Source organism: Neophocaena asiaeorientalis, unplaced genomic scaffold (assembly GCF_003031525.2).
Source record: "Neophocaena asiaeorientalis asiaeorientalis breed wild unplaced genomic scaffold, Neophocaena_asiaeorientalis_V1.1 scaffold151, whole genome shotgun sequence".
NCBI lineage: Eukaryota > Metazoa > Chordata > Mammalia > Artiodactyla > Phocoenidae > Neophocaena > Neophocaena asiaeorientalis.
This window is the reverse complement of record NW_020175490.1, coordinates 362,406-385,645: the sequence shown is the minus strand read 5'-3', so window position 1 is coordinate 385,645 and position 23,240 is coordinate 362,406. Positions and strand designations below refer to the sequence as shown.

At 34.4% G+C, this 23,240-nt stretch overlaps 1 protein-coding gene across 1 annotated transcript in view; it reads right to left on the bottom strand.

The window, feature by feature from the left end:
• DYNC2H1 (dynein cytoplasmic 2 heavy chain 1) overlaps positions 1–23,240 on the bottom strand; it is a 369,596-nt gene that overhangs the window by 213,093 nt on the left and 133,263 nt on the right. The window contains exons 60-64 of the mRNA XM_024768920.1: positions 19,528–19,614; positions 17,048–17,174; positions 8,418–8,559; positions 7,730–7,839; positions 994–1,092 (exon numbers count right to left, since the gene is read on the bottom strand). Coding sequence (XP_024624688.1) covers positions 994–1,092; positions 7,730–7,839; positions 8,418–8,559; positions 17,048–17,174; positions 19,528–19,614 — 565 coding nt within the window. The remainder of the gene's footprint in view (positions 1–993; positions 1,093–7,729; positions 7,840–8,417; positions 8,560–17,047; positions 17,175–19,527; positions 19,615–23,240) is intronic.

Below are 23,240 nucleotides of genomic sequence, written 5' to 3'. Positions count from 1 at the left end.
AAAAAAAAAAAAAAAGAAAACAACTACTTTGGCTGTATTCAATATCACATTGAATGGAAGAAGAAAGACAAGATGATGAATTCTAGTAAACTTATCTTGATGTGATAGTTCTAATTACTGTAAAAAGAACCTTTAGATAAAATTCGATAACCATTCAAGAATTTTTAGGCTTTCCGGCTAGGTAAAGAGTCATTTTAAATTCCACTCTAAGCCTCCAACTGTGGTTTAAAAAAATTTAAATATTTGGATAATAATTATTAAGATCTCCTACTACAACCATAAGTGGCATTAAATATTTTATATATTATATAAATAAATTACAATTATTCTTAAACACAAGTGAGTTAGATATCCCCATTTTGTAAGTGAAGAACATTTTAAAGAGTTAATTTTTCAAGCACCTGAAGCATATCTACAAAAATTAATCATACACTAGGCCTTCCCCAAAAAAAAAAAAAAAAAAACTGACCAAAAATAATTTCTTTGGTGAGATAAACATGACAGTGAAAAGTCACTACACAAAACACGATGGTTACATTTCATTGACCAACTGTCAAATCTTTGTACACAACAAAGATGATCATTGATGAGTTACAGGAACAGGAAATTAAAAAGTCAAGGAGGTTTTCCTAATTCTCCAAACTAAGTAACTTACTTCTATAGCATCCTATACTTGTCTTTAATCATAATTTAGTGTAAATGCTTATTTGTTTAGTGTAAGTAATTACTTAATTTTCATCTCCATGAGGGCAGGAACTACTCACTTATAAATTCCCAGGGCTTAGATCAACACCTTGCATATAGAAGCAATCAAACAAATATTATTCCTTTTTACAAATTAGAAGACTAAAGCTAAGAAAGCTACATTTCCTTCCCAGGACCCATACCAGGTAAGTTATAAGACTCAGTTTTGAATCTATGTTTTCTGATTATAGTTCTTTTCACCACAAGATACCATTACTAGTTGGTATCTAAATTATAAGTAATACACACCTGCTGGTTAATAACTTCCAAACGTGAGCCTTTCAAATGTGTCTTTAACCATTCTGTAGCTTGGGAAGAAGGGTCTACCAGAAACGGGCAAACTCGACTCTAATTAAAAAAAAAAAAAGATTATAGGCTTTCATTAAATGAAAATAATTTCCTAAAAATTATTAATCAATTAATGAGTGAGTTTTTCTCTCAGGCTTTAGAGAACACAAATATACAACTACAATGAGGAAATAAGGGTACAGTTTTTAGCGGCACCAGAGGTTACATTAATCAATTTTACCAGTAATTAATACTAGGTAATTAAATTTAACCACAGTAAAGTGAATATAGTCTTATTTACTACACAATAATACAGAAAATGTATATTAACAAAACAGTAAGCAGGAGTTCTAGTCCTAAGTTGATGCCATTTGTACCTCTCTTTTTGGTTTTAAAATACACAGCCAAGTCATTCCCTAACTTTAGATATTCTTTGGTTGAATAAACCATAGAGGCCTTACAAGAGAAGTATGAGCTAATCATAAAAGTATCGCTGAAATAATTAGCAATAAAATTATTTATATTTTAAGACTAATTTCTCTAAAGTACTACATAGTTAATATTACAAAAGGAGTATCCTAGAAGAGAAAATTACATAAGATGATAGGTTAAGATCTAACAAACTAGGAACTAAACTCATTACAGAACGTCTTGCACTAATTAAACTCTGAAACAGAAAATTAGAAACCTGGCATTGTGCCCTATACATACAATGCCACTTAGCAAATTAAAGGAAGCCAATTATACATTTATACATCTGATCAATTTAAATATATGTAAATATATTTTTAAAAATATGATAAATTTTAAACCATCTAATAGTCATTGTTACCTAGCAAATTAGATTTAAATAACAGCTGACCTTATTTTTCTTAAATTTTCACATTTATTTGAAAAATGTAATGCAGTTGTGTGCTATAGGGATAAAATAACACATGAAAGTCACAGTGAAGTGAAGACTTAGAACTGGGGTAGATCTAATAAGAACATGGATGTTATCTTAGTGGCATACCAAGAGGGAGAGGGATGGTGGGAATCACATGCCCTGGGGATTAACAGCATTTTATCAGAAATGCTGTTTAAAATTGCCAGCACATGGTGATAATAAAGAGCTGACTGACTTTAAAACAGCTTTATTATTGTTTTAAAACTCTCTCTAGACAATGTGGCCTCTTTTTACCTGCACCCAGAGTGGGCCACTCCCACCACAGCTCCACAGCGTTATCCCACTGTATGATCTTCCCCCAGCATCTATTTCTGGAGGCATCCAGAAATAGCAAAATAATATGGCTAGTAAATAGCTTCTTAAGTATTACCAAAGTATTACACCTAGGTTTTAGATCTCATTTTATGCTAGCATTCAATAGCAAACATTCCACAAGTAAACTAGATTTTGCCTAACCACAAAAATAATTATTTTAAATTTTAAAAAAGTTCTTACCCATGATTTCAAACCAATGATCTGATGCAGTTAAAAAGAGAATAAGATAATGTTTCAAAAAATCATGCTTTTACCATAGAAAATATGCTTAAGAATTTCAAAGAAGGGCTTCGCTGGTGGCGCAGTGTTTGAGAGTCTGCCTGCCGATGCAGGGGACACAGGTTCGTGCCCCAGTCCGGGAAGATCCCACATGCCGCGGAGCGGCTAGGCCCATGAGCCATGGCCGCTGAGCCTGCGCGTCCGGAGCCTGTGCTCCGCAATGGGAGAGGCCACAACAGTGAGAGGCCCACGTACCGCAAAAAAAAAAAGAATACTTACAAGTTTGTGTTCATCTTATTTATACTTCTCCAGAGATTTAGAGAAGACCTCTGAGGTATATTTTAGGTCTGTGTTCCATGATTAAATGTGGTAAAATTCTACATTTAACAAATTATAGTAGATCTAAAAATAGTGAGCTTTCATTCACTCACGCTATTCATTCATCTACCATATGTTGAATAATGATTATAATAAGACAACACGAGAGATACAAAAATTAATAAGATACATTCCCTTACCTTCATTGGCCACACATCTAATAAGCAAAAAAACAAAAATTTTTTCAATCAAAAAGGACACAAAATTCTATAGGTGGATCACAGGCAGAGTTAGGAGAAGCTGCTAGGAAGCAATTCAAGTCAAACTAGGTCAAAAAAAATAGGACTTGGCCAGGCAAAGAAGTAAAAAAAGCAAATTAGGCCAAAACAACAGCCTGATTGAGAGAAGAATGAAAAGCTGGGAGTATATGGAAAACTACCAGTAGTTTGGCATAGTTGGAATAAAAAGTATAGACAAACATGATGCATATAAAATGGCAGGAGTAATCAGAGGTCTTTCTGATCATGAAGAGCATTTTATGCCATGTTTAAGGATAATGAAATTTTTATACTGCAGGTAATGGGTAGTCACTGAAATATATTAATCAAGGAACTGTGATGATCAGATTAACATTTTAGGAGGATCACTCCAAAATAAAGGAACTGATCCAGGGGCAGGGGACCAACTGCTATAATAATGTATTTATCCAGGTACAACATGATGAAGGCCTAAGTGAAGCCACTGGCAGTAGATGTGGTTAGAAGAGAATGAATTCATGACACATTTGAGAAGTAGATTTGACAAGACTTGCTGAATAACTAACTGAATGTAAAAGTAAAGAGACATAGTAAGAATGAGTTGCAGATTTGCAGTTTGCATTACTGGACCAAGACTGTGACATCTCCAGTGTTAGGAAATAAAAGAGAAGCAGGTTATAAGGAGTGGGTGAGGAAGAGAAACAATTATTAAAGTACATAGCTACCTCTGCCTAGCATGCATACCCCACTCAATGCATTTCTCATGGGATTATCAATCATCTAGCACTGCACACAAGGGATGAGCAGGTGACCCAAACTAACCAATCAGAATCTTTCTGGGGAAGTAACAAATACTGGAAAGGAAAGGAAGAGATATCTTTAGTCTGAGAACATAAATTGTGATAATGGTAAACCTGGAGTCGCCAATGTTTATCCTTAACACAGGGTAGAAAGAACCTATCCAAGAATCAATCCATCTCTTAAGATGGAGAGAGAGAGAGAGATGTCCTGGTAACACCATTCGAATCCTGAAGCTAGTCCCAATCTTTTGAACACCTCAGTTATTTAAAAGCATAAGTTGCTTTTTTTAAGAAAAAAAAAAAAAGTACTAAAGTTGGCCACTAAAAGATTCTTGACTAAAAGTTTTTTTAAAAAATGATTAAAGACAGAGCTTGAGCTACCTACAAAGCTCCAGGTAACAATATCTAACAGGAAATTAGAACTATAGAGCTCAAAACAGAGGTCAAAGGCTAGAGACACATGATATCTATTGGCAAAAAAAAATGATTAGGTAGTGGACATTTTTGAAAGAGATTATTTTTTTTCTTCCAGTTTTACTGATATAACTGACACACAACACTGTGTAAGTTAAGGTGTATAGCATAATGATCTGACTTACATACATCATGAAATGATTATCACAGTAAGTTTAGGGAACATCCATCATCTCATACATGTACAAAATTAGAGAAATAGAAAAAAAATTTTTTTTCCTTGTCATGAGAATTCTTAGGATTTGCTCTCTAAGCAACTTTCATATATAACATATAGCATTGTTAATTATATTTATCATGTTGTACATAACATCCCTAGTGCTTATTTATCTTATAACTGGAAGTTTGCACTTTTTGACTTTCATCCAATAAGAAAAAGACTATTTTTAAAACATCTATAAAACTCTATAATTTTATTTTTATTTTTAATAACCACAAGTGGGATAAGAGTAGAAACATTTTGTAAATAAAACTAAAGCTCATCTTTTGATAAGGAGAATTATATTAACAGGAATAACATAAAATAAATAAGTTAAAACATATACAGAAACACACATATCTTTGAGAGGCAGCCTTACAGCATAGACTGCCTAGATGGCAGTGTTTGAATCTTGGCTCTACCTCTTGACAGCTCTGTGACCCTGAACAAGAAATTTAATCCTTTTGTATCTCAACTTCCTTATCTACAAAAAGGGATAATACATGTACCTACTAAATAGAGTTGATTTGAAAATTAAATGAGTTAAGAGTTTAAGTGCTTTACTTGTATTAATTCTTAAATAATAATATATGAAAAACATAGTAAGTACATGTAAGTGTTGATTATTGTTATGCATTTGGGATTTAATGAAAAAAATGTTTTCCCTACGCAATTTACCTTTACAATTTTATATTCTTTAGACTAATAGCAAATTAGTTTGCATTTCCTCAGCATACACTAAATGGCAGGAAGGGAAAAAAAAAATCTCAGAAATTGAGTGGTATAAAGAAAACTAATTTGACACTGAACTGTCCATAAACAATAAAAAAAAAGTACCTAGTACATCTTCACAAGAAAAATGTATAATACTGTGAAATTTAAACCAAGAAAAATTTACAACACTGTGAAATTTAAATTAATCATATTTTTCCATCTTCTTTCTGGATGCTTTCACTCACACCTCTCCATAGTGTCTCATACTCTCCATTTATCCCCTGAGTTCCACAATATTACAAAGATCATACAATTATCTTCCAAACAAGGACACGTTTGAGAGTAAAGAAAAAATTATTAATAATCACATCAGGAGAACAGGTGTAAATCATAGTCCAAGCAATCCAGGACATCATGGCCAAGATTTTCCCCTGCTCTTCAAGGACATAGGTCATATGAGCTTTCTGTGGCAGATAATTATTTGACTATTTCCTCACCCAGATAACACATGTGCTTCAACAGTTAGCTTAAACCAAATATGAGAATTCCAAGCATCTTTTGTTGTAAGACAAGGAATAATTTTGGACATAAAAGGCTATCCTTAGCACCAATAAAGGATTGAGCGACTATAGCCCTTGAATCTGGGAAATCCCGCACTGAATCTCTGAAAAGCTTTATTGTAGTTAATGAGGAGACATGCTATATCTCTGAATCCAAAATACATTTAATTCATCACACCTAGTCATTTTTTTCTCAGGGAAGACTCCCAGAAACCCAGTTTGTACATATTTAGACATCTAACTTCATATCACATGGTAATGTTAATGAGTAGATGTTATAGACTTGTTGTATCCAACCACACACGCAACTACAACAGTTTATTCTAAATCTAGTCCACCTTAGAATTAAGATAAAATGTTAACCATAATGGAAAATTCATTTCAACAAAATGACTAATTACTCTAACAAGTTTGTCCAAATGGTTTTGTTTTGTCATATAAATGCATGTGTGTCTGTAAGAAACTTGGCAATATTAAATACAAAGTAAACTAAGCTTGTCATTAAAATTAATTTCAAAGACAATATCCCCCAAATTCATCATGAAAGACAATTTAATTCAGAATACAAAAGTAAATATTTTCAATTACTATTATCAGTAAAAAATAAAAATTATGGTGATATATTTTTTCTAAAAGCCTCTGATTTGTTATGGAATAAAAAGAAAAATTCTTTAACTAGTATTTTTTTTTTAATCTGCAAACAATTGCTTTCTTGGAGTACTGAAAAAAGGAGTGACTATGAAACCTTGGGAAAGGAATAACAAATATGATAAAAAGTACTAGGTTGTAATGAATTTATTTACATACACATTTAGAGTTCCAGATTTGTAATTCTAGTGTGAAAAATAATGATAAAAATGTTTAAAAAATAAATTAAAGTTTATGCCAAATCAAATTAAAAGAAGGCAAAATTGTGTAATCTTTGTTCAATGACTTCTATGCTAGTAAGACACCAATGTATAGAGTCAAAGCATAGTCAGCTGATTAACAGGTCAAATCAAACAGAATAAATTATCCAGGAATGAACAGGGACCACAATTCATACTCACAATATGAATCATATAATAATATAGCTTACACTGCCTAAGGAGAAGCATTTAATGTTTATATTTTCTTTGAGATGTGGAGTTATGGGATAAAGAAATGGTGTGTGGACAGAGAGAAGGGTTGTAGAGAGGAAAGAAAACACTGGTAATATAGAGTATAAACTGTTGAGATAAAAAGAACAGAAAAAACAAAACATATTTTCAAGGGAGAAATGTTATCTTCCAAATCCTGTATCAGAAAGGTAAACTAAAGTAATGGTAAAAAAAATCAAACTTCATACAAAGAAATGATTTGCTTGTATACAAGATTTTGAATTTGGTTTTCACACTCACTGCTAATTAAGGTATAATTGTTTCAACTTTAAATAATTACTTTTTGGAAACATATACTATGTAAAAGAACAATTTTCCAAAATATACACATGGTTATCTTTAACTTATAACCCAAAATTTATCCATCTTCACTTTCCATAACTTTGTAAAACAAAATGAAATAAAAGTATAAAATTTTTATTTTTAAAATATACTCTAGATGAAAGAACTATATAACCAAATGAATCAAGTATCCCTAAAACATTTCTATTATTATCAGGAAGTTCAATTTAAAATATTTTGCCATCAAAATGATACCATTTTTACTTATACTTTTGTATTAAGGTAAAAAATAAATTACACTGAAAATTTTAGAGATGCTACCTGAATCACAAATGGATTTTTATTAGCAAAATATTTTTTACTTTTACTTAACTAAGACTAACTATGAAAGCCTAAGGATTTGAAGAAGGTAGTTCATGGAGCAAGCTTCAAAGAAAAACATTTCTAATGAGAAGATTAAAGTAGATTAATTACCTGCAAGATAACAAGAGCATTTTCTATGGAAAGGTCATCTGATGGTAGGCCTTCACTTTTCCAAATTAACTGTTCACTTTCAGTACAAAGAAACCTCCTCAGATCAAATTCTGAAAAATTAGGATATCGATAATACTTTACTACAATAATCTTATGCTTGATAAAAGAAAGGGAATAAAACTATTTATAATATACTCAAACAAAAGTCCCATGATCATTCTTAATACACAATCCATTCTTCTGCATTTAGAATCAGAAACTAAAGAGAAAAAACGTTTTAAAAAGTGCAAAGGAATGAAACTCAAATTATATTTCTTCTATCAAATGAATGTTTCACAACTATAATAATTTGCGAAAACCACAAAATTCACAAAGAATTTTGGAATTCCTACATCTCATCTTACCATATGAAATTAGTGTAAAAATTAATAAAATGTTTAACTGCATTCATACAACATCAAAATAATTCAGTGGTGTCAGTTTCAAAAAGAGATTTTATGGGTAGAAGAGTCATTATAATAAAGCAATTCTCAGAACATCTGTAGAATTTAGCAAATCTAAAGTAGCTATGGTATCCTTTAACTTACAGAAAATTTTCCCCATTTAAAAAAAAGTAAAATGATAAAAATCAAAAGATGTGCTTTTTAGTATACTGAAATTTCAAATTTATGAATAACTAAATACAAACTTTCAAGACCAGCTGACTTGGTCCATTCTACCAAACAGGTTTTTCTCAGACCCTCAGGAGCAGCAGAAAGATATGTAATAAATGCAGCAGCTAGTTGAGCTCTTTTAGGAAGAGTAGCTAATTCCTCTGTTATCTCTGTAACCTGGAAAAAAAAGGAGAGAGAGAGCAACATATGGATATGTTCTAAGATAGAAAAAAAATATTGATAGCTTCACAAATTGAAGTTCTGACTATAGAAAAAATCATTTATTGGTTTAAAGTAATAACATGTCTGAACAAAATTGTCGAAATGTAAAAATACCAACAAGACCTCAGACCTTGCTGTGATATTAAAACAATGTATAAAATCCCAACATATCTGTAAAGAAGAATATATTTTGTCATTGAAATTTCCTAATAATTCTAATAAACACTGTGAATTAGCATCACTTTGAAAAACATGATTTAGATACACAGAGTATGAGCAAAGGTAAAAAACAAAAATTAAGCACGGAGACTCTTTAATTAGAAGCATAGTGTGGCTAATGCATAAGCCTGAGCAGAAAGAGTACCAAAAAAGGAATAATGAAAAGAGAAATACAGAATTGACTGGAAGGAGGAAGATTTGAAAGTCTTCCCATGCCATGCAAAGTTGCTTCAGTTTTAACCTGCGGTAATAATGAGCCACTGAAAATGATTAAACAGAGCAGTGAGTGATGTAACGAGACTGGGTTTTAGAAAGATAATTCAGCTGACAAATAAGAATCAACTAATTAAAGGGTCAGATAGGAGAAAGACAAGTGAGGAGAATTCAGGTGAAAAAAGAAAAAGAAGAGAATTAAGGAGGGAAGACAAATATGAGGGATATTTGCAAAGGGATACAAATTAATAGAAGGAGTCTAAGATAATCCACATATTTTTAGTTTTGATGCCTATAAGAAAGATGCCTTATGAGACATAGGAAATAAAAGAGATTTCATATGAGAAAAGAAAATAAGTTAATTTAGACATGTATTTGAGTTCCAGAGACAGCTGAATGCCAATATCTAAGGTGTAGTTACAAATATGAATTTAAAAGTCAGCAGATTAGAAACATAGCTCTGGTCAGCATCATCATTTGGGTGATATTCTTAAGACTGGACGAGAATTCCTAGAATATCTGCAGAGAAAGGAGCTGAGAAAGAGAATACTGAGGGGGCAATCGACATTATTGGATAAGCAGATGAGGAGGATCCAGTAAAGGCAGGAATCTAACCGCTTAAAACAAAAACAAAATCAAAACAAATGAACAAAAACAAGAGACAACACTTTAACAAAGTTGAAATAAGAGAGAATCTCAAACACAAATAAATAGCTGACAGTGTCAAATCCTAAGAGGACTGTCTTGGTAAAGGTAAGTCCAAAAAAGGCTCTAAACAGTACTAAATTTTCCACAACTCATTTTTACCACTATCTTTTCCTAACTAAAAGAGGAATAGGATGCTTTGTCTAAAATCCATTCATATAAAGATATTTTGCTTAAAGATTAATTCACGGCAGAGCTTCAAGATGGCGGGGGAGTAAGATGTGGAGATCACCTTCCTCCCCACAAATACATCAGAAATACATCTACATGTGGAACAACTCCTACAGAACACCTACTGATCGCTGGTAGAACACCTCAGACTTTCTAAAAGGCAAAAAACTCCCCATGTACCTGGGTAGGGCAAAAGAAAAAAGAAAAAACAGAGACAAAAGAATAGGGACTGGACCTGCACCAGTGGGAGGGAGCTGTGAAGTCGGAAAAATTTCCACGCACTAGGAAGCCCCTTCACTGGTGGAGACGGGGGTGGGAGGGGGGGGAAGCTTCAGAGTCATGGAGAAGAGTGCAGCAACAGGGTGCGGAGGGCAAAGTGGAGAGATTCCCGCACAGAGGATCGGTGCCGACCAGCACTCACCAGTCTGAGAGGCTTGTCTGCTCACCCACAGGGACAGGTGGGGGCTGGGAGTGGAGACTCGGGTTTCAGAGGTCAGATCCCAGGGAGGGAACTTGGGTTGGCTGTGTGAACACAGCCGGCAGGGGGCTAGTGCGCCTCAGCTAGACGGGAGGGAGTCCGGTAAAATGTCTGGAACTGCGTAAGAGGCAAAACACCATTGTTTCGGAGTGTGCAAGGAGACGGGATTCAGAGCACCATGTAAATGAGCTCCAGAGACAGGCGCAAGCCGTGGCTATCAGCGCAGACACCAGAGATGGGCATGAGACACTAAGGCTGCTGCTACCGCCACCAAGAAGCCTGTGTGCAAGCACAGGTCACTATCCACACCTCCCCTCCTGGCAGCCTGTGCAGCCCACCACTGCCAGGGTCCTGTGATCCAGGAACAACTTCCCCAGGAGAACACATGGCATGCCTCAGGCTGTTGCAACAAAATGCTAACCTCTGCCGCTGTAGGTTCAACCCGCATTCCGTACCCCTCCCTCCCCCTGGCTTGAGTAAGCCAGAGACCCCTAATACGCTGCTGCTTTAATCCTGTCCCATCTGGGCAGGGAACAGATGCCCTCAGGCGACCTACAAGAAGAGGAAGGGCCAAATCCAAAGCTGAACCCCAGGAGCTGGGCGAACAAAGAAGAAAAAGGGAAATCTCTCCATGAAGCCTCAGGAGCAGCGGATTAAAAACTCCACAGTCAACTTGACGTACCGTGCATCTTTGGAAAATCTGAATATACAACAAAACATCCCAAAACTGAGGCAGTGGACTTTGGGAGTAACTGCAGACTTAGGGTTTGCTTTCTGCATATAATTTGTTTCTGGTTTTATGTTTATCTTACTTTAGTATTTAGAGCTTATTATCACTGGCAGATTTACTTACTGATTTGGTTGAATTCTTCCTTTTTATACATATATAAATATTTTTCCTTTTTCTCCTTTTGTGACTGTGTATGTATATGCTTCTTTGTGTAATTTTGTCTGTATAGCTTTGCTTCTATCATTTGTCTTAGGGTTCTGTGTGGTGGCTTTTTTTTTTTTAGTATACATTTTACTGCTTGTTATCATTGGTGGATTTGTTTTTTGGATTGGTTGCTCTCTCTTTTTTTTATTACTTTTTTATTTTTTTTCTTTTTAATAATATTTTTTACTTTTCAATTTAATTTTTTTTTTCTTTCTTTTTTTTTTCTCCCTTTTCTTCTGAGCCATGTGGCTGACAGAGTCTTGCTGTTCCAGCCAGGTGTCAAGCCTGAGCATCTGAGGTGGGAGAGCTGAGTTCAAGACATGGGTCCACCAGAGACTTCCCGGCCCCACCCGTAATATCAAACAACAAAAGCTCTCTCAGAGATCTCCATCTCAACGCGAAGGCCCAGCTCCACTAAATGACGAGCAAGCTACAGCACCCTATGCCAAACAACTAGCAAGAGAGGAACACAACCCCACGCGTTACCAGAGAGGCAGCCTAAAATCATAATAAGGTTACAGACAACCCAAAACACACCAACAGAGGTGGTCCTGCCAACCAGAAAGACAAGATCCAGCCTCATCCACCAGAAAACAGGCACCAGTCCCCTCCCCCAGGAAACCTACACAACCCACTGAACCAACCTTACCCACTGGAGGCAGACACCAAAAACAACAGGAACTACGAACCTGCAGCCTGCGAAAAGGAGAGCCCAAACACAGTAAGTTAAGAAAATGAGAAGACAGAGAAATACACAACAGATGAAGGAGCAATGTAAAAACCCACCAGACCAAACAAATGAAGAGGAAATAGTCAGTCTACCTGAAAAAGAGTTCAGAGTAATGATAGTAAAGATGATCCAAAATCCTGGAAATAGAATGGAGAAAATACAAGAAACGTTTAACAAGGACCTAGAAGAACTAAAGAGCAAACAAACAATGATGAACAACACAAAAAATGAAATTAATAATTCTCTAGAAGGAATCAATAGCAGAATAACTGAGGCAGAAGAACAGATAAGTGACCTGAAAATTAAAACAGTGGAAATAACTGTTGCATAGCAGAATAAAGAAAAAAGAATGAAAAGAATTGAAGACAGTCTCATAGACCTCTGGGACAACATTAAATGCACCAACATTCGAATTATAGGGGTCCCAGAAGAAGAAGAGAAAAAGAGAGGGACTGAGAAAATATTTGAAGAGATTATAGTTGAAAACTTCCCTAATATGGGAAAGGAAATAGTCAATCAAGTCCAGGAAGCACAGAGAGTCCCATACAGGATAAATCCAAGGAAAAATACTCCACGACACATATTAATCAAACTATTAAAAATGAAATACAAATAAAAAATATTAAAAGCAGCAAGGGAAAAGCAACAAATAACATACAAGGGAATCCCCATAAGGTTAACAGCTGATCTTTCAGCAGAAACTCTGCAAACCAGAAGGGAGTGGGAGGACATATTTAAAGTGATGAGAGAAAAACCTACAACCAAGATTACTCTACCCAGAAAGGATATCATTCAGATTCGATGGAGAAATTAAACCTTTACAGATAAGCAAAAGCTAAGAGCATTTAGCACCATCAAACCAGTTTAACAACAAATCCTAAAGGAACTTCTCTAGGCAGGAAACACAAGAGAAGGAAAAGACCTACAATAACCCAAAACAATTAATAAAATGGTAATAGGAACACATATATATATATTTTTTTTTTTGCGGTACACGGGCCTCTCACTGTTGTGGCCTCTCCCGTCGCGGAGCACAGGCTCCAGATGCGCAGGCTCAGCGGCCATGGCTCACGGGCCTAGCTGCTCCGCGGCATGTGGGATCTTCCCGGAGCGGGGCACGAACTCGTGTCCCCTGCATCGGCAGGCAGACTCTCAACCACTGCACCACCAGGGAAGCCCAGGAACACATATATTAATAACTACCTTAAATGTAAATGGATTAAATAAATAGACACCTGAATGGGTACAAAAACAAGACCTATATATATGCAGTCTACAATAGACCCACTTCAGACCCAGGGACACATACAAACTGAAAGTGAGGGGATGGAAAAAGATATTCCATGCAAATACAAATCAGAAGGAAGATGGAGTAGCAATTCTCGTATCAGACAAAATAGACTTTAAAATAAAGACTATTACAAGACACAAAGAAGGACACTACATAATGATCAAGGGATCAATCCAAGAAGATATAACAATTGTAAATATTTATACACCCAACATAGGAGCACCTCAATACTTAAGGCGAATACTAACAGCCATAAACAGGGAAATCAATAGTAACACAATCATAGTAGGGGACTTTAACATCCCACTTTCACCAATGGATAGATCATCCAAAATGAAAATAAAAAAGGAAACACAAACATTAAATGATACCTTAAACAAGATGGACTTAATTGATATTTAAAGGACATTCCATCCAAAAACAACAGAATACCCTTTCTTCTCAAGTGCTAATGGAATATTCTCCAGGATAGATCATATCATGGGTCACAAATCAAGCCTTGGTAAATTTAAGAAAATTGAAATTGTATCAAGTATCTTTTCCGACCACAATGCTATGAAACTAGATATCAACTACAGGAAAAAATCTGTAAAAAATACAAACACATGAAGGCTAAACAATACACTACTAAACAACCAAGAGATCATTGAAGAAATCAAAGGAAAAAACCTAGAAACAAGTGACAATGAAAGCACTATGACCCAAAATGTAGGGTATGCAGCAAAAGCAGTTCTAAGAGGGAGGTTTATAGCAATATAATCCTACCTCAAGAAACAAGAAATATCTCAAATAAACAACCTAAACTTACACCTTAAGGAATTAGAGAAAGAAGAACAAAAAAATCCCAAAGTTAACAGAAGGAAAGAAATCATAAATATCAGATTAGAAATAAATGAAAAAGAAATGGAGAAAAAATAGCTAAGATCAATAAAACTAAAAGCTGGTTCTTTGAGAAGATAAACAAAATTGATAAACCACTAGCCAGACTCATCAAGAATAAAAGGGAGAAGACTCAAATCAACAGAATTAGAAATGAAAAAGGAGAAGTAACAACTGACACTGCAGAGAAACAGAGGATCATGAGAGATTACTACAAGCAACTATATGCCAATGATATGGACAACTTGGAAGAAATGAACAAATTCTTAGAAAAGCACAACCTCCCAAGACTGAACCAGGAAGAAACAGAACACATAAACAGGCCAATCACAAGCACTGAAATTGAAACTGTGATTAAAAATCTTCCAACAGGGCTTCCCTGGTGGCACAGTGTTGAGAGTCCGCCTACCGATGCAGGGGACACGGGTTCGTGCCCTGGTCCAGGAAGATCCCACATGCCGCGGAGCAGCTGGGCCCATGAGCCATGGCCGCTGAGCCTGTGCGTCCAGAGACTGTGCTCTGCAATGGGAGAGGCCACAACAGTGAGAGGCCTGCGTACCGCAAAAAAAAAAAAATCTTCCAACAAACAAAAGCTCAGGACCCGATGGATTCAAGGGCAAATTCTATTAAACATTTAGAGAAGAGCTAACACCTACCCTTCTGAACCTCTTCCAAAATATAGTAGAGGGAGGAACTCTCCTAAATTCATCGTACGAGGCCACCATCACCCTGATAACAAAACCAAAGATGTCACCAAAAAAGAAAATTAGACCAATATCACTAATCAACATAAATGCAAAAATCCTCAACAAAATACTAGCAAACAGAATCCAGCAGCACATTAAAAGGATCATACACCCTGATCAAGTGGGGTTTATTCCAGTAATGCAAGGATTCTTCAATATACACAAATCAATCAATGTGATAAAGCATATTAACGAATTGAAGGAGAAAACCATAGGATCATCTCAATAGACGTAGAAAAAGCTTTCGACAAAATTCAACACCCACTTATGATAAAAACTCTACAGAACATAGGTATAGAGGGAACTTACCTCAACATAATAAAGGCCATATATGACAAACCCACAGCCAACATCATTCTCAATGGTGAAAAACTGAAACCATTTCCACTAAGATCAGGAACAAGACAAGGTTGTCCACTCTCACCACTCTTATTCAACATAGTTTTGGAAGTTTTAGCCACAGCAATCAGATAAGAAAAAGAAAGAAAACGAATCCAAATCGGAAAAGAAGAAGTAAAACTGTCACTGTTTGCAGATGACATGATACTATTCATAGAGAATCGCAATGATGGTACCAGAAAACTACTAGAGCTAATCAATGAATTTGGTAAAGTAGCAGGATACAAAATTAATTCACAGAAATCTCCTGCCTTCCTATACACTAATGATGAAAAATCTGAAAGAGAAATTAAGGAAATACTCCCATTTACCATTGCAACAAAAAGAATAAAATACCTAGGAATAAACCTACCTAAGGAGACAAAAGACCTGTATGCAGAAAACTCTAAGACACTGATGAAAGAAATTAAAGATGATACAAACAGATAGAGAGATATACCATGTGCTTGGATTGGAAGAATCAACTTTGTGAAAATGACTATACCACCCAAAGCAATCTACAGATTCAGTGCAATCCCTATCAAACTACCAATGGCATTTTTCACAGAACTAGAACAAAAAATTTCACAATTTTTATGGAAACACAAAAGACCCCGAATAGCCAAAGCAATCTTGAGAAAGAAAACTGGAGCTGGAGGAATCAGGCTCCCTGTCCTCAGACTATACTACAAAGCCACAGTAATCAAGACAGAATGGTATTGCCACAAAAACAGAAATATAGATCAATGGAACAGGATAGAAAGCCCAGAGATCAACCCACGCACATGTGGTCACCTTATTTTTGACAAACGAGGCAAGAATATACAATGGTGGAAAGTCTACAAGGAGAACTACAATACAACCCAGCAATCCCACTACTGGGCATATACCCTGAGAAAACCATAATTCAAAAAGAGACATGTACCACAATGTTCATTGCAGCACTATTTACAATATACAGGACATGTAAGCAACCTAAGTGTCCATCAACAGATGAATGGATACAGAAGATGTGGCACATATATACAATGGAATATTCCTCAGGCATAAAAAGAAACGAAACTGAGTTATTTGTAATGAGGTAGATGGACATAGATACTGTCATACGGAGTAAAGTAAGTCAGAAAGAGAAAAACAAATACCGTATGCTAACACACATATATGGAATCTAAAAAAAATGGTTCTGAAGAACCTAGGGGCAGGACAGGAATAAAGACGCAGACATAGAGAATGGACTTGAGGACACAGGGAGGGGGAAGAGTAAGCTGGGACGAAGTGATAGAGTGGCATGGACATATATACACTACCAAATGTAAAACAGATAGCTAGCGGGAAGCAGTCACATAGCACAGGGAGATCAGCTCGGTGCTTTCTGTCCACCTACCTAGAGGGGTGGGATAGGAAGTGTGGGAGGGAGGTGCAAGCAGGAGATATGGGGATATATGTTTATGTATAGCTGATTCACTTTGTTATACAGCAGAAACTAACTCACCAGTGTAAAGCAATTATACTCCAATAAAGATGTTAAAAAAAAAGATTAATTCACATCATGGCCATTAATATCTAGATAATTTATCCTAAGCCAGGGCTGAAGATTAATGGATATTTTTTTCCTTTTCATTTTGTTAACAAATACATTATCTTACACATTTCCTGTGTTTTAAACAATGCCTCTTTATGACCTCTCTTTCAAACAAACCTGCGCATTCCACCTCTTGTGTTCTCTGTCAAGCTGATTAATCAAGACTTCTGCAGCTTTAATTGTTTCTTGTGCTTTGCTTACTTCAGCTTCAAGTTTGGCAGCTTCTGAAGTCCTGCTCTGAAATCTATGAAAACATTAAAGTTTAATTAAAGACAACTGGATTTAAGATAGATTTAATTAAATTATGCTTATATAGTAAAGTGAACTTTTATACAATAATTTAATTAACTATAATATTGATAATATTTGCATATAAAATATCATTAATGTAAGAGACACAATACCAACACATACATTTAAAGGGGAACATTCTCACAGGGCCTTGATGTCCTACTACATTATGTATAAACTTATGAATATGACATTCAAAGGCCCAGTCATAATATTGATCTATCTTTTCAGTTTTATTTCATTTTACTCAGTTCAGTAAAACTATATGTCAACATCGGAAGAATTTTATATTCTCAGAAAATGCCCTATCTTTTATCTGCTGTGCCCTTCAACAGGATGTTCCATTTGCCTAGAATACTTTCCACCTCCTTCCTTATCCCTATCTCACCCCTCACTCTAACTCCCTCAAATATATACCTATCAAAAATATAAATAAAATCTTAAAACTCACCTGATATATTCATCCCATCAGATATGTTCTCTCCCTATGTGCCCATTTGCTAAAGTTTAAAACTTTTAAATTATTTTCCTTAAAAATACTTGTACATATATATTATTTTATTAAATATAATAGTAATATTCCTATTACTTAGTCCTTCGACAAATATGTAAGTGCCTTCAAAATGCTCAGGATTCTGCCAATTCTCAGAATAGTTGAAAATAAGTATTACAATTCTCATTTTATAAATATGGAGACTTAAATCCAAACAGATTATTGCACAGGTCTCCCCAACAGTAAGCAGAGGATCTAAAATTCATATATGAGTGTGTCTGATATTAAGTTCCAGGCATTTTACAGTACTTTTATTGCCTAAGTGCTCTACTCCTCCCTTCCCTAGACATAAGACTCTAGGAGCCACTTGTCCAAAATGGTAGCCACATAAATAAAATTAAAAATTCAATTCCTCAGTCACATTATCCACAAGGTCCTCAGTAATATTATTCAGAAGGTTTTCATAATAATCCTTCCAAAATACTGGTAGTATAGTATAGTGACTAAGAAAAGGAACTTTATGGAGTCAGACAAATACAAGATCTAATGCTTGCTTAGTCATTTACTAACTGCTTAACTTAGGCAAATAAATTTTTCCAATCTTTAGCTTCCTAGTCTGCAAAATGTAAGAATATCCACCTCTCAGTGTTGTTTTAAGTATTAAAAATGATGAATATGTAAAGTGCCTAGGACAACACCTGACACATGCAAATGACTAACAAATGGAGTCAAACATTGGTATCATAAGCTAACCACTCAATAAATATTTGACAATTATCTGAGTATTATTAAGCACTGATTCTGAGCATGTAACACTGAAAATAATATATTATTTTTCTTATACTTCTCTAATTATACCAGGAAGGAAATTATGTGATTTCATTTCTGTATGTCTAACATAAAAAACATTCAGGAATATGAAAAACATTGAATTTATGGGTTTGAAGATTTTTTTGTTTATTCTCTATAAATAAATATATATAAATGTAAAAGAGATAACTGTTTTCTAACGCTGTAGAGAAAAAAAAATTCATAGTTTTCAGTCTGATGAATTTTTTTCTTGGTGCAATAATTTGCATTTCTTTCATAAGAAAGAAAAGGATACATAACACACCACTTAAAGAAAAAATATGTTTATAGAAAAGGTTTACTCTCATAAAACTGAAAGCAAGTGATAACATATGCTATATTTAATGACACATTCTCCAGTTTTCCAATCTTCACAATTCTTAAAGGAAAATGCTTCCACATTTATAATAATTCCCATACCAATATTTTCTATCCTATATTAAAAAGCAATCACAGGAACACAGAGGTACATGAAAGGTTTTAAGATTAATCACATTCACAAATGCTTCTTAAATTTGAGAATAATATTTGCATGAAGGTATATTTTTTAATACCAAAAAGGGCAAAGTTAAAATGACAAAAAATTTTTAACATGATCATATACCTCTGGAAATATTATGGAATAGGTGGTCCTATAGCATCATCTGAAATAAAGGAGTCTAAAATCTTGAAGTCAAAATTATAAAGAAATGGGAATACCAAATGTAAACACTCCCAGCATTAACACATTACATTCAATTCTTCCTGCTCAATTTTCCAATGCTTGAGAATACAGAAACTTAAAATATTTTTGTTCTTATTAAATGTTTTTAAAAAGGAAGACATTCTATATTATTTTACATCCTTCCCCCTTTTAGAGATACCAAAAAATTAAGACAGTGATTATAACTAAGATTTTCAAAATTTAAGTATTAGTTGAGGTATGTTTTCAAATATTCAAAATACATTTCAAAACTTAACTTACTTTTCTCTGAGTTCTGACACTTTTTGACCAACAGAATTAAGAAGCTCCTCTAGTTTCCTTTTTCTGTCTTCAGTTTTCCGCAAATTTCTAAAATATAATTCAATTTTATAAGTCATTCTACTTTAGTTATCAACAAAAAGCCACAACAGCACCTTAAAATGTAATTGTGCAGTAAATAAATGACAATGAAAACTATCAATAATTCAGTAGTTATAATACCTTCACTTAGAATTTGATTTGAAAAGCCATGCTATAATTAAGTGTATTCTCTGACCTAACCATACCACTTCCAGGAATCTATATTTTAAAACACTTGTGCCCACAGATTTCTAGATAAAAATGGAAGACTAGAAGTATTCACTTATCTTCTATCCCTTCTAAAATCCTACTAAAATGAAACCAAGGGAATAAATTAAAACATACACGCACAAGAATAAAGACAAAGAAAGAGAAAAGTACTACAAAGGAGTAATTTTAATAAAATTTTGAAAGGTGATAACTGACATACCAAAATACAAAAGGGCAAAAGTTAAATGACTGCAGGAAGATAGGTGAAAAGAAGTATTCAAAAATGTTCAGGAAATGTAGACAACAGGTACCTCTGAAGAAAATAATAGGGCTAAATACCGAAGATTGTTTAATAATTGATAATACAACATTTGACCTCAGAATCCCTCCTGCATTGAGAGCAGACTTTCCTCTACATACATCCCTGAAAGTCAAACCTTATGCCCCTTACCCACCCCCAACCACCCCTACTCAATCCCTAGGCAGAAGATATTAGGATTCTTCTAGAGAAATGACTGGCTTACCCCTCTCAAAAATACCCACAAATATTGAGAAGTTGTCATCAAATGGCCAGTCCACACTGCCATGCACTGCTGGGCATTTGTGCATTGCACAAATCAACTTGAGTTTTTGCCTAAACACAGATTTCAAGGTCTCATTCCCCAGCATATCTGATTCAATAAGCCTTGATGGAGATCAAAAATTTGCTCTTTTAACAATTTCCCAGGTAACATTGATGCTGCTGGTTCAGGGACCACATTTTGAGAACTACTATAATAGAATAAGGCCTTCAAAATCATGAGATTAATCTATTTCTAGTCTAGTATTTTAAACCCAGCCCAACTATGATCACATATAATAGTATATAATACAGATAATTTTAGACATGCAAATCTCAAAATATTTTTCATCCCATATAACCTTGCTTAAGAAGCTACTATGGAGGATGTGTTCCAGAAAAATGAGGGACTAACTAAGAAAGAGAAAGACAAAGACCCAAAATAAGAGAATATGATCAGAAAAGAGACAAATATACCCCCAGAATAATGGTGAAAAGCAATCTCAAGATAACTTAAGCTGTAGACTGCAGGCCTGGGGAAGAACTAACTCACCTTGAAACAGGAGGACACAAGGCTCTAAGTAGGAGAGTACTAAGAAAAAATTAAATAGAACACATAGATTCCAAATACGTTTTAGGGTCTGACAAAAAGACTATGAATAAATATGTGATACATAAATGGAAAAAAAATAATCAATTGAAAAAATAAGGCAATTATTAAGCATAACAAAAGGTATACAATGAAATATACTCATAAAACATGATATATCTAAGCTGTAAAAAATATTTATATAATCAAAATATATAATCATATTTAATATGATTTAACATAAACATTTCATGTAATTATATTGAAAAAAATAAGAAACTTAGGCAGCTAAAAATCTCCTTGTGTAGAGTAACAAGTAATAGATAATTTCAAAAGGTGAATGATCATGAACATATCTCTTAGTCTGCATTTAGAACAAATGAGATAAAATATAATACTAACTTAGTAACAATAGCAAATTAAAAGTTTAAGCCCCAAAAGTAAATTGTTAAATTTTCCCCACACCTGCCAGATAATGTTTTGGAAATAATATACTAAAAGTGTCCTAAAACTTAGAGGAAAAAATATAAAAGCTCTAAATTTCTAAAATCTACTTTTTGTACTTTGACAGTATTCCTTCACAAAATTTTGGCTCTTTCTAAAGGAACTTCTACCAACTTATCTTTCCAACAACTTAACAGAGGAGGAAAAAAGTGAGCTGATTCCGCTATACATCTTTTAATTGCTTTTTCTTTTTTTGTTCTATTTAACTTTTTTTTTTCTTTTTCTTTAATGATGTATAGTTAATTTACAATACTGTGTTAGTTTCAGGTGTACAGCATAGTGATCCAGTTTGCTTTTTTTTTGCAGATTATATTCCATTGTAGATTATAAGATATTGAATAAAATTCCCTGTGCTATACAGTAAAACCTTGTTGCTTATCTATTTTATGTATAATAGTCTATGTCTTTTAATAATATATGCCTAACCTATCCCTCACTCTCTCTCTCCTTTTGTAACCATAAATTTGTATTATATGTCTGTAAGTCTGCTTCTATTTTGTATATAGATTCATTTTATGTATCTTCTTTATCCATTCATCTGTCGATGGACATTTAGGTGGCTTCCATGTCTTGGCTATTGTAAACAGTGCTGCAATGAACACTGGGGTGCATGTATCTTTTCAAATTCTAGTTTTCTCCAGATATATGCCCAGGAGTGGGATTGCAAGATCATATGGTAGCTCTACTTTTAGTTTTTTAAGGAACCTCCATACTGTTTTCCATAGTGGCTGCACCAGTTTACATTCCCACCAACAGTGTAAGAGGGCTCCCTTTCTCCACACCCTCTCCGGCATTTATTATTTGTGGACTTTTTGATGATATCCATTCTGACTTGTGTGAGGTGATACCTCATTGGGGTTTTGATTTGCATTTCTCTAATAATAAGTGATGATGAGCATCTTTTCATGTGCCTGTTGGCCATTTGTATGTCTTCTTTGGAGAAATGTCTATTTAGGCCTTCTGTCCATTTTTTTATTGGGTTGTTTAAATTTTTGTTAATGAGTTGTATTGTTTGCATATTTATCCCTTGTCAGTCACACTGCTTGCAAATATTTTTTTCCCATTCTGTAGGTTTTCTTTTCATTTTGTTGATGGTTTCCTTTGCTGTGCAAAAGCTCTTCAGTTTGGTTAGGTGCCATTTGTTTATTTTTGCTTTTATTTCTTTTGCCTTATGTGACTGATCCAAGAAAATATTGCTATGATTTATGTCAGAAAATGTTTTTGCCTATGTTCTGTTCTAGGAGTTTTATGTGCCATGTCTTATATTTAGGTCTTTAAACTATTTTGAGTTTATTTTTGTATATGGTGTGAGGGAGTGTTCTAATTTCATTGATTTACATGTAGCTGTCCAGCTTTCCCAACACCACTTGTTAAAGAAACTGTCTTTTCTCCATTGTATATTCTTGCCTCCTTTGTCATAGACCATGGGTGCATGGGTTTATTTCTGGGCTGTCTATTCTGTTCCATTGATCTATATGTCTGTTTTTGCGCCAATACTACACTGTTTTGATTACTGTAGCTTTGTAGTATAGTCTGAGGTCTGGAAGGGGTATGCCTCCAACTTTATTCTTTTTCCTCAGGATTGCTTTGGCAATTCTGGGTCTTTTGGAGTTCCATATAAATTTTAGGATTATTTGTTCTAGTTCTGTGAAAAATGTCATGAGTATTTTGATAGAGATTGCATTAAATCTGTATATTACTTTGGGTAGTACAATCATTTTAACAATATTAATTCCTCCAATCCAAGAGCATTGGATATCTTTTTGTCTCTTT